Source organism: Mustelus asterias, chromosome 20 (genome assembly GCF_964213995.1).
Source record: "Mustelus asterias chromosome 20, sMusAst1.hap1.1, whole genome shotgun sequence".
Lineage (NCBI taxonomy): Eukaryota > Metazoa > Chordata > Chondrichthyes > Carcharhiniformes > Triakidae > Mustelus > Mustelus asterias.
In genome coordinates, this window is record NC_135820.1 from 63,168,198 (window position 1) to 63,184,871 (window position 16,674).

At 39.2% G+C, this 16,674-nt stretch overlaps 1 protein-coding gene across 1 annotated transcript in view; it reads left to right on the forward strand.

Moving 5' to 3' along the window:
• Window positions 1–16,674, forward strand: part of LOC144508583 (phosphatidate phosphatase LPIN2-like) — a 78,238-nt gene that overhangs the window by 22,927 nt on the left and 38,637 nt on the right. The window contains exons 2-6 of the mRNA XM_078236693.1: window positions 6,714–6,914; window positions 8,088–8,183; window positions 10,619–10,917; window positions 14,070–14,177; window positions 14,262–14,382. Of these exons, the coding sequence (XP_078092819.1) occupies window positions 6,723–6,914; window positions 8,088–8,183; window positions 10,619–10,917; window positions 14,070–14,177; window positions 14,262–14,382 (816 nt within the window). The 5' untranslated portion in view covers window positions 6,714–6,722. The remainder of the gene's footprint in view (window positions 1–6,713; window positions 6,915–8,087; window positions 8,184–10,618; window positions 10,918–14,069; window positions 14,178–14,261; window positions 14,383–16,674) is intronic.

Sequence of the window (16,674 nt, forward strand, 5' to 3'; positions counted from 1 at the left end):
TCTTGTTAGAGCTTCCAGGAGTTCTTGGACTTCCTGGAGTTGTTGATCTGACCTTTGTTTTGAAACTAATGCATTATTTGTCAGTAACTGCAGTAATTTAGTTATTGCTTCACTATCGGATGGGAATTAGCCAGTTTAATAGATGATGTTCCCAGCATAAAAGGCATTAGTTTCTCTGTTATTCAGTCGTCCTCAATAAAAATACAGAATAGAGCGAAGGATCAGATAAAAGTCCTTGAGAGACATCTTGTGTAGGTTTTAGATTAAAATAATGAATCTGTGGGACTCTATTTTAAGCAGAAATTAGATATAGATCTTGGGGCTAAAGGGATCAAGGGATATGGGGGGAAGGCAGGATCAGGATATTGATTTTGATGATTAGCCATGATCAAAATCTAATCTTGCAATTGTGATTTTGTCTCTATATGCCATGTTTGTGAAACCTACCTCTCCACTCACCTGATGAAGGAGCAGTGCTCCGAAAGCTCGTAATTCCAAATAAGCCTGTTGGACTTTAACCTGGCGTTGTGAGACTTCTTACTGTGCCCACCTCAGTCCAACGCTGGCATCTGCCCAAAATGAATGGCAGAGCAGACTCGAAGGGCCGAATGGCCTACTCTTGCTTCTACTTTCTATGTTTCTATGTTAAGATCCTGTGGCTTGGAATTTCCTGTGCATTTGCACTCAGAGACAGGTTCATTCAGGGCGCAAGGCAAAGATGTGGCATAAAAGATGGAGGATTTCTGCGTGTAACTAAGTTCAGTGCACCCCAGTATCAATTTTTGCACTTGAGCACATATCTGCTCATAAAACTGGCCACAGTTGAGCGAGGCAACCCACATGACCACGATGCTTAGATGAGCCGTTTGCTCAGCTGCTTCCAAATGCCATCACTATGAATTACTCTAAACTGAATTATGTAGTGTTTACCATTAGCTAGATGATTTTCCACCGTAACCCTACCGTAACACATTCCACCAGCTTTACTTCATTTCCCAGAACTCGATCTGCCACTACTTCTTTGTTGGACTGCAGATGTATCGATTGAAAAAGTTCTGTACATATCAGAAATACCTCAAATGCTATATATTCTCCAGCTTATATGAGGGTAATTTAAGAGTTTTGTTTCATGCCATTGAAATTTCATACAAATTTGCTCATTCATCTGTGTCCTTTTTACTGTTTGAATCTCTTTAAAAAAAGACTCCCAGCAACGTAATAGCTCCCTTCTTTCCAAACTCAAGCTAAATGGGTTAAATTCTAGAACTATCTGGTATAATCTTTCTATTGAGAACTGTTATATCCTTAATCAATACTGTTACAATCCCCGTGGAGACTTAAGTTTTAAAAAGATATTTGAATTTCCAGTAACTGACTGGAAGAGTTCAAGTTTTAAGTCTTTGACTGTAATATGCAAAAAAAGGGCAACATTATCTCATTATTTGGTAGACAATTTGTACTCTAATCCTGTGTTTTTCAATCTTTTTTTTCCGGCGACCCACTTTTATCAAATGGCTATCCCTCGTGACCCAAATCACGTACAGGATGCTTGGGGCCAAGTGCACATACAGGGCACGCTGACCTGCTTATTCTTGCCTCATGGTCATGCACTGCACTGCAGCAAGAACTTACCCAGAGAGAAAATGGAAAAAACATCAGGTGATCTTTGGGGATCATTTTTAGTGACCCATTTTTAAACGCCGCTCTAATCTACAGAAAAATCCCCTTTTAACTTTTAAAATGACTGAAAATCCCATGTTATGGTTGTGCTTTTCTCTGTCCTTTAGGTAGACACTTTATTCTCCAGGAATCAGTCCAAAGTGATTCTTAGCTGCCACGGGCTTTTGTCTTTTCATTTCCTTTCCCAACTGGGCAACTCTGAATCTCAGGGCTTGGATAGAATCATCAATAGCAGATTGGACTCATTCTTGGGTTTATCTTCCAGCTTTCACCGCTATAGTAAGTTCTAGGCCAACGTACTTAATTTGCTGTTCAAGTATAATCTTGCCACGCCCTTCCTTGCTAACATTTCCCTATCAAGCTTAGAATGATTTGAAAATGTTCGATTCTCGGGCACTAGTGGGTTTTTTGAAGGTTAGGGTGCAGGAGTTTTCAGTCTTTTTCTAATTTGTTACAATCAGGTGAGGAGGGGTAAGATGGCTCCCTCCTTTTCCCCACTCCTTGTTTGACTGCAACAGGTTTTTAAAAAAGTATGTTTGTCAATTTCGTGGGTGTTTAACTGTATTGCTATTACTGTAAAAGATACACACCTTTTTAAAAAAAAAAGAGGATCGTGTTTATTGTATGTAAACCCGGTCTAGATGAAAATAATTTTAAAAAGCATCAACTTCCGCGCACACATGCCCTCAGAGGTTCACATACACAAAGAAATTGCAAAGTGAGAGCATAGACTGTGTTGTTTTTAAAAGTCCCATAAAAATGTTCTAGGCTGATGACTTGGGTGGTCTCAGGCTGGACTTGGTGGTCTTTCAGGATTTAGAGTTGAGACAGTTTAAAGATGGCAATGGTGATCTATCTTTTCTTCCGGATACAGCAGTGGCTGAAGTTTTTGATTTTGAAAAAAGTCTCTGCCTGCAGTGTATGAATAGTCAAATAGTAGACAGGGCTTGAGCTTGCAAAATGGCTGGAGAGAAAGGGAGTGTGTGTCCACTCAGGCGCCTTCTGTTCTCTGGCTCTTCTGACCTGTGGCCTGGGAAAAACAGTTTCTTAAAAACAAAAGAGGGTTAGCTGGCTTTCCCATGATATCTCATCAACTGACCAGTTACCCAAATATAGTTATGGGTAGTGGATTCCAGGACAAATTCCTATCATAGCCAGAGTCCCATTGTCCAAGTGATTTTCTCCAATAGCTTGTCCCCCTTAAGGTAATTGTTTAGATGTCATGAGAGAGGGTCAGAAGATGACCCCGAATAGAATAGAATCCTTACAGTGCAGAAGGAGGCCATTTGGCCTATCAAGCCTGCCTTGACAACAAACCCAGGCCCTATATATCCCCATAACCCCACGTATTTCCCCTGCTAACCCCCCTGACACTAAGGAGCAATTTAGCATGGCCAATCAACCTAACCCGCACATCTTTGGACTATGGGAGGAAACCAGAGCATCGGGAGAGAACATACAGACAGTCATCCAAGGCCGGAATTGAACCTGGGTCCCTGACTCTGTGAGGCAGCAGTGCTAACCACTGTGCTGCCCTTTCACTCTCCTTTAAGATAATTGTTTCTGCTGGGGATTTCTGGACAGTTTGACTCCATTTTTAATGACCTTGACAGTGATGCAAATGTTCAGCCATCTTAGGATTTACTGTTTCAAATTCCTGAAATGTTATTTCAGCCCTTTTAAAACTCTCACTCTGCCAGTAAATTTGTAAAGTCATTTTTGATGAAAAGTCTGGCTTGATATCAACTTGTATACAGCTCATTCTATCACCACAGTGGAGAGGCGTCTAGTTAGAATGTTGCACAGGTTAGATGTGAAGCTTAAATATAAACAGTTTTTACTTGTTGCACTTTATTCTGAAGCATTGCTACTCTTGGCTTTCTGAGCTTTACCCTTTTAATCAATGCACTATCTTTAGGTTTTCGTTTCTAAGGCAAAGATTTTCATCCGCTGCTTAGCAGCTTATTTTACTGGGTAATCGCTTTTGTTATCTGCTCGTTTTACAGGTAATGATGAATCATAGGGACTAAAGGGTGTAACTGACTTGTATTGCTCCTCTTAACTGTGATAGCACACAATAATAAAGTCGTTTGAAAACTTGAAAGCAAATTAATACTTTATTGGGCGCAAAGCTTAAGTATTAGAATGGCAAAGCGATGACAGACTGCTGAGCTTGTTTTGGATTTATGCTGAAGTTTCAACAACAATTTTCTATTTAAAAAGAAAATGTGGGCAGCAACTTTCTTAACTGTGAGTTGGAAAATACGAAAGGCACCTTTAGCCCTCCTGGAGCCTGCTTGGAGACTCCCGTGAGGATTTTGTGAGCGCTGTGCTGAATTGACCAGGTTTTTTCCACTTTGTTTGTTCATCACTAGGAGTTGGTGTTTCTAGGGGTTGGTGGACAGTGTGGGAGAGTTTACCTTTAACAGGATCGGGTAGGGTTTGCGTCCTTGATGGTCTTTTATTATGTTTGCTCGTAACAAATAGTCTTAATACAGCACTTACTGTTTAGATTTTTTTAATACCAACTGGACAGCAAGCCAACAAGTCTTGCACAAGCTAAACAGGTTTGGTGTAATAATGGAATCAGTGCTTTGGACAAAAATCAAGTTTAAGCCTACGTTTTTGGGAGAGGCTAAGATCTTCAACTGAAAACAATATATATGTGTGTATATAAAAAATCCATGGATCAATGTTAAAATATTACTGTGGAAAATGTAAACAAGGAAATGTTTAAATCTTTATTTTGAACGATAGAAACTTCAGTTACTGAGAAGAATAATGGCAAGGGAATTTTTTTAAAGAGCAAACCTGGAAACTCTTTGGTCACTGCATATACTGTGAAAATGCAATGATTATATCAATGGTTTGTCTTTTGCCAATGACCGTATCTGTTATGGTGTCACCTACAAGAGTAATATTCTTGCAGGTCCTTTTTAAGAGTTTTCATTGAAGTGTCCACACCCCCGCTCCCCACCCCCGTGCAACTTTTCCTAGGATGATACCAAGATGAGGGGTTATTATTAAGGTGCAAGGCTCAAAGGGTCTGTCTTTACTCATGCACATCTAAAGAGGGTATCTACTCAAAGTTCCAGTTTTGAGAAAACAGTGATTATTTTCCCGATTAGTAAATCTAATGAAATTGTGATTGGAACTAAAAGCATAAAAATAGCAATATAGAAAATAGGAGCAGGAGTAGGTCATTCAGCCTTTCAAGCCTGCTCCACCATTCAATATGATCATGGCTGATCCTGTATTGTTGTCAGATGCTCAAACTCTCTCAAGGGTATCAGCTTGATAGTCAATATCTTTTCCCAAAGGTAGAGGAGTCTGAAACTAGAGGACATAGGTTTAAGGTGCGAGGGGAGAGATACAAAAGTGTCCAGAGGGGCAATTTTATCTCACAGAGGGTGGTGAGTGTCTGGAACAAGCCGCCAGAGGCAGTAGTAGAGGCAGGTACAATTTTGTCTTTTAAAAAGCATTTAGACAGCTACATGGGTAAGATGGGTATAGAGGGATTTTGGCCAAATGTGGGCAATTGGGATTAGTTTAGGGGTTTAAACAAAAGGGTGGCATGGGCAAGTTGGGCCGAAGGGCCTGTTTCCATGCTGTAAACCTCTGACTCTACGACTCTAAATCTATTTCCTCAAATATATTCAATGACTTGGCCTCTACAGCCTTCTGTGGTAAAACTTTCATAGGTTCACTGCCCTCTTGAATAAAGAAGTTTCTCCTCATCTCACTCCTAAATGGCCTACTGCATATCATGAGACTGTCCCCTCTTGTTCTGGACCTCCAAACCAGAGGAAACATCATCTCTGCATCCCATCTGTCTTGCCCCATCAGAATTGAAATCCCCTCCTATTCTTCTAATCCTCAGTGAATACAGGCCTAGTCGATTTGTATTTCATACAACAATCCTGTCGTCCCCTGAATCAGTCTGGTGAACCTTTGCTGCAGTTGTTCTATGGCAAGTATATCCGTTCTTACGTAGGGAGATCAAAACTGTGCACAATACTCCATGTATGGTCTCACCAAGGTCCGGTGCAGATGCAGTAAGGCATCCTTGCTCTTGTACTCAAGTCCTCTTGCAATGAAGGCCAATGTACCATTTGCCATCTTAACTGCTTGCTGTACCTGCATGCTCGTTTTCAGTGACTGGTGTGCAAGAACACCCAAGTACTTTTCTATGTCAACATTTCCCAATCCATCACCATTTAAATAACACTCCTGCCATTCTGTTTTTCCTATTTAAGTGCATTCATACTTATCCGTGTTATACAGCATCTGCCATGTATTTGCCCAGTGACTCAATTTGTCTAAATCACCTTGAAACCTCTTAACATCCTCCTCACCACTCCTATTCCTACCAAGTTTTGTGTCATCAGCAAAGCTGGTATTACATTTGGTTTCCTATTGTGAATGGCTGTGGTATTTATTGCCTGCCACTCTGAAGCAAGGAAAGGCTTTTTTTTAGGCTGAGTTATGAAAACGTGGAGTGCAAGCGACTTTATAAGCAGAGCCAACTGCAATAAATAAGAGAGAATTAAACACTTTAAAAACAAAGGAAATGGGACTAAAATTGAAGGCTGTTATGTAAAATTATTATTGGCACTAAGCATGATAGGCTGCAGCAGATGTCCTGAGCTGGAATTTGTGATTTTATGATTTCAAATTTGATTAATTTTTCAGTGATTGGCTGGAGGCAGGAAAAGTCCTGTCCTGTTGATGAAAAATAAATTTCTGAGAAGAGCTAAATTGCCTTCCTTAAGGCCTCTAAGACAATCGTTTCCAGATAATCTGTTAAAAGGCCAAAGAAAATGATAAATACCATCAAAATTCAAAGGCATTTTAATGTTCACTATCGTGCAGGAAAGATTCTGATTTTTTTTTCTCCACAAGTATAATCTGGTTGTTCAGAATTACTGAATCGGGACCTAGTTTTAATATGCCATTTAATTCATCGACTAAAAAGAGCTTATTGTTCAGAGAATTCTGTTATGTTGTCCCTAATTTTCTTATTTTTATTACAGTCCCAAACCATGAATTATGTTGGACAGTTGGCTGAGCAGGTGTTTGTCACGGTGAAGGAGCTGTACAAAGGACTGAATCCAGCCACCTTGACAGGGTGTATCGATGTCATAGTAGTGAGGCAGCCGGATGGCTCGTACCATTGTTCACCCTTCCATGTCCGTTTTGGCAAGCTTGGGGTATTGCGATCGAAAGAGAAAGTGGTAAGTTCTCATATCAGCATCATTTATTGAGCTAATCGAAACGGCCTGTTTAATTCTTGACCTTGATGTGCCAAAATGTGTTTTTTCAGTTTCACATTTCCATGGTTTAAAGAAAAATCATCAGTTTGCAACACTAGTTTCGGTCAAATATGAATACAATTCTTAAAAGCACTTTTGATATGTTAATAATGCAAATGTTCTTGAATGAAGACAATACTTTTGGTAAATACTTGTGCGGACTGGCAGATTCTAGAATGGTAGACTGCACTTTGAATTTGTTCGGAACCAACCACCAAAGTTGATCTGTTATTTGTAGTATCTTTCCTGAGTAGGCCTGTTTTGCCGTTCTTCTTTCATCTGGTGAGGATTGAATCTGGTCTACAGCTGTGAGACAAAATATTCAGAATATTCTTCGAGCTTTAACTGTTTTACACATTAAAAAAAATTACTCTGCATATTTAGTGTTTTGTGAAGCATGTTGTTGTCATAAATTTGTGTTTAATGATGGTAGATAATGGTTTTGTGATCAGAGGGAAGCGTAGGAGACTTGGAACTTGAGTTAATGAAGGAACATGATTTAAGGTTATTCAGTTTTGTCGTTGAAACTGACGTATGTTTGAGAGATTATTCCATTGTAGGTGAACTTTAACCACATGATTAGCATAAACTGAGATTCAGTATTGGTGCCTCGTGATTCATTGACATGAACACCACTGTGATTTGCTTCCCGATTTTCATTTTGAAGCTACAAAGCTCTGTTCTGGAAAATGGAAATACCTTTTCCAATATTCTTGTCCAATCCAGTAGGTTGCAATTTTGCTGTGAGATATAAGATTGAGTGACTATGAGCTAGTAGAGTTTGTTGTACATGCACTGGCAAATCTGAGGAATGCCTCTTATTTTGGCTGGAGATGTTTGTTGTTGTAACACTCATGAATATGATGAGAGAGATCATAAATCATTGAAAATGGTCTTTTACTGACAGAACTCATTTTTGTTGGCTGTCTCCTATGTACGCTCATGAATCCTGACACTTTAAAATACCCTTTGAATTGAAAAAGCAAAGCAGTTCCGTGATCTTGAAGCACATGACTTTAAACGCAGATTTGCCTTTTTGACTGAAGTAGCAAAACAATGAAGTGCTGGCTAATGTACAGGGTTTGTTTATTTCAGGTGGACATTGAAATCAATGGCGAACCTGTAGAGCTGCAGATGAAACTCGGAGACAATGGAGAGGCTTTTTTTGTGGAAGAAACTGAGAAAGATGAGGTACGCTGTTGATTTAGAAATGAGTCAAGTGACTTTTGCAGCAGTTTGGGCTTTGGCTTTTCATATACCCAACATGGGTTCACCACAAAACAATGTGGTGAAAGTTTTCACTGGGTGCAAGGAGCCTGCCTCAAGTTAATTGGACTCATTGACAGACTTGTCAACCATTGTCACAATGCTATTTGATTTGATTCACGGTTGGTTTTACCTCTTTCTGGTCCAAATTCAGGAAAAATAAAATCTGACGATCAAAATCAAATTATGTTAGAGCTAACTCCTGCAAAATTCCTCAAGAATGCATTGATAATTGAATGTGTTCATTTCTCTCACTGGTATATTTGAGAACTCAGTTCAGATTTCTTCTCTCTAATGTTCCTAAAGTCTGCACCAAGGATGAAGAGTTTATGATTCACTCCCCCGAGACTGCATCTTCATTCAATTAGATCATGGTTGAAGTTCACCTTCACTTCATGTTCCTGCTGTTATTCCATATCCATTAATCCATTTAGCTAACAAAAATGTATCTACCTTTTAATGGAACTCCTAGTATCTGCAGCCAATTCAGGAGGGAGATTCAATTTTTCTGTTACTCTTTGCCTGGAAAAGTGCTGCCTGATGTTGCTCCTGAATGACACAACTCTAATTATATAAAAGCAAATTACTGCGGATGCTGGAATCTGAAACCAAAATAGAAATGCTGGAAAATCTCAGCAAATCTCAGCTTTGACAAAGGGTCATCTGGACTCAAAGTCAGCTCTTTTCTCTCCTTATAGATGCTGTCAGACCTGCTGAGATTTTCCAGCATTTCTCTTTCGAACTTTAATAATACGACATCCCCTTAATTTTGATTCTCCCACCAGAAGGAATAGTTTCTCTGCATCTGCCCTATTAGTAGTCTAAGAACAGGTTAAAGTCCAAAAGGTTTATTTGGTAGCACGAGCTTTTGGAGCGCCGCTCCTTCATCAGGTGAGTGAGTGCTTGATAAAGGGGTGGCGCTCCAAAAGCTCATACTACCAAATAAACCTTTTGGACTTTAACCTGGTGTTGTGAGACTACTTACTGTGCCTAACCCAGTCCAATGCCGGCAACTCCACATTCACCCTATTAAAATCTACCATTTTAAACATCCCAATCAGATCAAGGTTCAATGCTCAAGAACGCAAGCCAAGTTTATGAACCTGTCATCACAATTGAACCCTCTGTGACCTGGTCTCATTCTGTTGAATGCACTGAAGTCCCTCCATTGTATTCCTTAAGGAGATAGGGTGCCCAAAACAAATCTGAGGAACGTCACTTGTTGTCTTCTGCCCATCAGTCTACATATCCTTTAACCTCGGCATGTCTCTTAACCACCCAAAGGAATTCCAAACCAAGCCCAAAGCCTGTCTCTAATTCCATGTGCTCTCTTGCACATAATCTTTTGTGTGGAACCTTTTGTAGTCAAAATAAAAACAAAGTGCTGGAAAAACTCAGTAGGTTTGACTGTGTCTGTTGAGGTTTTGAGTCCAATTGTTCAGAATGTTAACTCTGTTTCTCTCCCCACAGATGCTGCTCAACCTGCTGAGTTTTCCTAAAATTTTCTGTTTTTACTTTAACTTGATTTCTCCATCCCGTCCTCCTTATAAATGGCATGCTGTTAGAAATTTTCAAATCCAATGGCTGAATTTTCAGATCATGAAATCTTTGAAAGTTTGTCACGAATACTTCTGCAATTTCTTCATCTTCTTGCAATACCCTGGGGTGAAAAACCATCAAGCCTTGGATGTTTATCTATCCTTAGCTGGAATACTGAAATACTGCCTTGGAGGGAGTGCAGAGAAGGTTCACCAGGTTGATACCAGAGATGAGGGGTGTTGATTATGAGGAGAGACTGAGCAGATTGGGTTTGTACTCATTGGAATTTAGAAGGCTGAGGGGGGATCTTATAGAGACCTATAAGATAATGAAGGGCCTGGATAGGGTAGAGGTGGAGAGATTCTTTCCACTTAGAAAGGAAGCTAGAACTAGAGGGCACAGCCTCAAAATAAAGGGGGGTCAGTTTAGGACAGAGTTGAGGAGGAACTTCTTCTCTCAGAGGGTGGTGAATCTCTGGAATTCTCTGCCCACTGAAGTGGTGGAGGCTATCTCGTTGAATATGTTTAAATCAGGGATAGATGGATTCCTGATCGGTAAGGGAATTAGGGGTTATAGGGATCAGGCGGGTAAGTAGAACTGATCCACTTCAGATCAGCCATGATCTTATTGAATGGCGGGGCAGGCTCGAGGGGCTAGATGACCTACTCCTGCTCCTATTTCTTATGTTCTTATGTTCTTAGTCCCATTTTCTCAATTATCATAAGCTCCTTCATGAATGGAAAGGAAACATTAATGATGTGATAATTGGGGTTTAAACTTATGAAGGTGTCAGTTTTGCTCATTGTTTTATTTTTTCATAGGGTGTTGTCCCCACTCACTTAACAACATCACCAATTCCAGTTGAAGGAGCTCATTTCACAAGGGAACCAGATTTGGCTAGTCCTGAATTCATTCAGAATCAGGATTTACCAAGTCCATTCACTAGCACAGAAATCGATAGCACTGTAAGCAACACTTCAGCCAAAAAGAAAAGACGTCGAAAAAGGAAACACAAACCAGAGAATTCAAAGAAGGATGACCAGGAGTCCTCTTCAGATGAGCAAGATATACCTGACATGGACATTAATTCAGAGGAACAGATGCGATGTGTAGCTGCAAAGTAGGTTAATTAACATTTATACACTTTCGCATTTGCAATGTTCTTTTGTGCCTGACCATTAGTTACTTGCTACTGTCTCACTCATCAATCTATTCCTGATGAACACTCCATAAATCTGAAAACTTGTATTAAGCCACTTCTCAGTTGCAGTGAAATAAGCCAAACTTTTCAAATATCTCGATGCCTAATTCTATCCTAGCAAATATGTAGTGTACCTTTCCTATTGCTTTTATTGTATCGCAAAAAAGATAGCCTGAAATGCAATTGTGCCTTAATAAAGTTCTTGTATAAGGTAAAGAAAAAACAAGTTTTAACTTTGGTTCTTAGTGTCTCTGTACCAAACCTATGACACTGTTCCCTATTTCATGGCACTTTAGGGTATACATACATACTAAAGATCCTGTACTCCATTTAAAATATTACCATAAAACCTCACCATTGTTATCATCCCTTTTCCCAAAATCCGTCACTTTGTATTTTCCTATTACATGTTCACTCATCAGCCTATCCTCGTCAATTTCATCCCCAATCTTTTAGCGTTTATTTCCTTTAACTTTCTTACACGGCCTTGAAATTTAATTTTTACGCAGGCTTGCCTTCCACTCTCTCCACTCGCATTGTTTTGTTTCTTAAATACTTGATTAGTTGTAAGTATTCGCATTCCAACCATTATTCATGTAAATTAAGTCTGTGTCTTTATATGCTCTGTTTGTGAACAGAATTCCCACTCACCTGAAGAAGGGGCTTGCAGCTCCGAAAGCTTGTGTGGCTTTTGCTACCAAATAAACCTGTTGGACTTTAACCTGGTGTTGTTAAACTTCTTACTCTTGATTTTGACCCAGAGAAGGTTGGGAAAGCTGGAAAAATGTGTTTCCTGAATATCTTGCACTAGAGGGTTCTTTTAGATTATTTTCTGTGAATTTCCTGCCCACTAACAGCCTGATTAGTGGACTAGAAGTTGCGGGGGGGTGTTCTGATAACTGGGTTGGTGGAGGGGGCGGTGCCGCAAATTCTTTTTGGAGTGGTGTGTCTAATGATTTGTAGGAATGGTGGGGGAGGCAGTTGGAGGGGTGGGATCTGATCAGAAGCAAACAGATCACAGGGGAGCAGGATTACTGACTGGCTTGTGGGCGGGCCTCAAGGAAGCACCTCTTTTTCCCAGCCCACAAGCAATGTTGTAAAGGCTCTAACTTCATGAGTTCAACCCCTTTCTTGCCTCCTGTCAAGCTCCCAAGGCCCAGGAAGCCCAACCAACATAAATTTGAAAATAGAATGATTGTAAAGTGAAGACAGGCAGCATCATTATAATATTTAAATATCCAAACAGCTTCCCATGAGCAAATTGGTCATCTTCAGCTAGACTTGCCTTCATCAAAACTGGAAGTGGGCAGGTTCAAGCCAGTTGGGTTCCTGATTTAGACTTTCTGAATTTTAACCTCTGACTCACCTGGTTTTTGGAATTAAGATTTAGCGTGTATCTGAGTTTACTTATCATTCAGTTAATCTTTTGCCTGTGATCATACTGAATTCTATATGTACTTTGATTTAGGTTTATTTAATCAGATTTTATTTTCAATAAGCATGCTGGTAGTAGTAAAATGTCAGAATTTATTGTTTATCAAACCTAATTTCAATAATGATAAGGTTCACTAAAATTTTTCTTCCTCCCTTCACATGCTTGTGCATCCCCAGTTTATGCATTTTCCCCCTTTTATCACAACTTGGTCATATTCATCCCAATTCTGTCTCAACCGTCAAAATCACTTCCAGTTATGGCATTCCCCAAGATACTGAGTTAACCATAATCAGTATAAAATGATGTTTTCCCCATTCCCCAAACCCAGTCATTTTGTTTCTGTCAAAGTGTTCAGATATATTGTAGAACAAATACAAAATCCTACTGCGAAATCTTTGAACAATTCAGCTTTTGTCCAAAGCAACATTGTGCATTCTAGAAGAAATTGCTTTGCAAGTTCAAGCAGTGAGGAGGAAGACTAACTTAACTATTTCTTGAATCATCATTGAACAGTTAACTTGTAATCATTTCATATGTAGAGCTAATTATCATTCTGAGCATGAGTATTTTAGCATAAACTTATTTATAAATTCTACTGTGGCCATTAGATTTTGTGTTCTACTATTCTAAGTACTTGAATGATATAATACCCATTAAGGATGCATTTTATTTGCAGCTGCCATTCTTATGCCAATTGCTGCAATTTGGGTTCAAGCCAGACAGAATCCTCTTTACGATTGTTGGCACCTGCCTGGGTTGAAATATAACTATCCTGTTGGGGAGAAACTCAGTGAGACAGTAATGTGCTCGCAACTGTCTCCTGAGTGTTTAGAGTGTGGTGAAGGAGAATCTCTTCTTTCTAAACATTTCAATTAAGCCAAGTACATTTACAAAATATTTAACTGGCCTCCTGAGCATACAACAAATCAAGATTTGATGCCATACTGGGCAAACACTGTATATTAGTGTTGAACCAAAAATAGTGAGGCTCCTCCTTCAAGGGAATCTCCACTTCACTTTGGAATGAGTTTGGCAATGGATTTTAACTTCTAGCTTAGCATCCATGTGAACCTGAAATTGCTGCATGGCAATACTAAACTTGCACCCAAAGTTGGAGTTCAGGAAAACTGGAGAAAGCCTTAATATCTTTGGGTGTTGTAAGAGTTTAATTGTGCTTTGCTTGCAATCTTACCTGATTAACTAACATAAATGTGTTCATGTATAGAGTGTACAATAAAATGTATACTCAAGCAGTTCTAATAAGTATACTTTCTTTTCTAAAACCATGAAGTGGGAAAAAGTAAAATATTATATGTATGTGGTGCTCATTGCATCTCAATACTCCACCTACATGTACTTTGCAATCCAGTGTCCATGATTATGTTGGTAAAAACAATCTTTGTGCATACAAGATCCCACATAGAAACTAAATTAGTGATTTTTTTTTTGGCAATGTTAACTATGGAGGGAATGTTGGCCAGGATGTTGGGAAACTTTCTTTTTGTCTTTGAATAATGCTATGGACCTTTTGATGTCAAATTTTATATAGACGTAAAGATTATTACACACAACTGAAATAAAGTATGACATTTAAAAAGTAATGTACCAATCCTAATTCTTTTATCTTTTCTTACAGCAGCGAAATATGTAATTATTTTTCTGAGTTACCAAATGAAGATTCAAGCACCTACCATTCACCTAAAATCTATCCATATTCAGATGGTGAATGGTCTTCAATTGAGAGGTATAGTTACTGAAGTTTATTTTTAAAGTTTATCTTCATTGCTTTAATATCATGAAACTTGCATAACAAACTGTATTGTTTTAGCCATTCTTACGACAGACTTTCATCACCAAAAAGTGACTCAGAATTGGTTGTAAAATCACATGAAGGATCCTTTATGGGAACAGAGTCTCGGATGCAGTGGACCTGGGGAGGTTTTCCACAGGTATGGTATCAATTGATAACATTGTCAACTATCTGTACTACTTCAGTCCACGCAGTTGTAGAATGTTTCTGTAGCTGCATGAAAATAGTCAGTCATTGCCAGTGTTCCCTGCCAAATCTTGCTGTATGCAGACCTTTTTTTCAATATACTGTACCCTCAATTTTCTTTTCATGTAGCCTTGCAGGCATAGTATTTAGCACTCAGCAAGATATGTTGTACCTTCCAGACTTGTGTGGCTACAGCTAAGTGGGAACATTAGAGTCTGAAATTTACCAGAGGTTCAAACTGCTCTATGATTGATCTCAGCAATTTGAGGACTCTTTAGAGCAATGTCTTGAAGCTTAACCTCACAAACATGTTGCAGATTGAAAACTATAGATGAACAATGCAAAGCAATATCTTCTTTGCTTTTTGTTTTTTTTTGCTGTCCATCTTTGTCAGCGATTTTAGTGTTTTTAAATTGGCTAATTATAGAATCGTAGAATCCCTACAGTGCAGAAGGAGACCATTCGGCCTATCGAATCTGCACCTTCTCTTTGACAGAGCATCTATCCCAGGCCCTATCCCCGCAATCCCATGTATTTACACCGCTAATCTCCCTAACCCACACATCTTGGGACACTAAGGGGAAATTTAGCATGGCCAATCCACCTAACTTGCACATCTTTGGACTGTGGGAGTAAACTGGAGCACCCGGAGAAAACCACGGGGAGAATGTGCAGACTCCACACAGACAGCCATCCAAGGCTGGAATTAAACCCGAATCCTTGGCGCTGTGGGGCAACAGTGCCAACATTTGACAAATTATGTTAGCATAAATGTTTTCAAATCCTGTTTGATAAAATTATTACACTCTTTAAAAAGTGTTAGATTTACAAACGTTTTGATGTCGATCATTTACATCATTTTACTAACAAAAAGGAAGCCTAAGAAAAACGTACATATTTTTATTTATACTAACTGATTATGTACAGTATTGTATTGTTTTAGAAACATTTTAAAAATTTATAAAGATTAGTGAAGGCAAATGACAGTCTGAAACACGAGACTTTATGATAGAGAACAAGGAAATGGCAGAGCAATTAAACAACAATTGTGGTTCTGTCTTCACGGAGGAAAACAGAAATAACTTCCCAGAAATGCCAAGGAACCAAATGTCTAATGAGATGGAGGAATTGAAGGAAATTTGTACTATTGAAAACAAGTGCTGGAGAAATTAATATAACCAAAAACCTATAAATCCCTGAGGCCTGATGATCTACATCCAAGATACTAAAGGAGATGGCCATGGAAATAATGGTTAAATTGGTTGTCATCTTCCAAAATTCTGTAGATTCTGGGACAGTCCCAGCAGATTGGAGGGTGGTGAATGTAACCTTGGTATTTTTTTTAAAAAAGGAGGGAGGGGGAAAACAGGGAAGTACAGACCATGTTAGCCTAACATCAATAGTAAGGAAAATGTTTGAGTTTATAATAAAAGATGCAGTAGTAGGGCACTTAAAATATTAACGGGGTTAGACAACGTCAACATGGATTCGTGAAAGGGAAATCATGTTCGACAAACCTACTGGAGGTTTTTGAAGACGTAACTAGTAGAATAGATAAAGGTGAACCAGTGGATGTGATGCATTTGGATTTCCAGAAGGCTTTTAAAATATCTTGCGTCAGAGACTAGTGTGCAAAATTAAAGCATGTGGGAATGGGGGTAATATATTGGCATGGATTGAGAATTGGTTAGCAGACAGGAAACAGTAGGAATACCTATTTTTCCAAAGTGGCAGGCAGTGACGAGTGGGTGCCATAGAGTTCAGTGCTTGGTCCTCAGCTATTCACAGTGTGCATCAATGATTTGGATGAAGAAACTAATTGTAATGCTTTCAAATTTTCTGATCTCACAAAACTTGGTGGGAGTGGTGAGGTGGATGTTAAGAGGCTTCGGGGTGATTTAGACAAATTGAGTAAGTGGGCAAATATATGGCAGATGTAATATAATGTGGATAAATGTGAAGTTATCTATTTCGGGCAGAGAAACAGTATTATTTAAAAGGTGATAAATTGGGAAATGTTGATGTTGAAAGGAACCTCGGTGTCCTGGTACGCCAGTCACTGAAAACAAGCATGCAGGTACAGCAAACAGTTAGGAAGGCAAGTGGTATGTTGTTGGCCTTCACTGAAAGAGGATTTGAGTACAGGAGCAAGGATGTCTTCCTGAAGCTGTACAGGGCCTTGATGAGACCACACCTGGAGTAGTGTGTGCAGTTTTGATCTTATCTAAGAAAGGATGTACTTGCC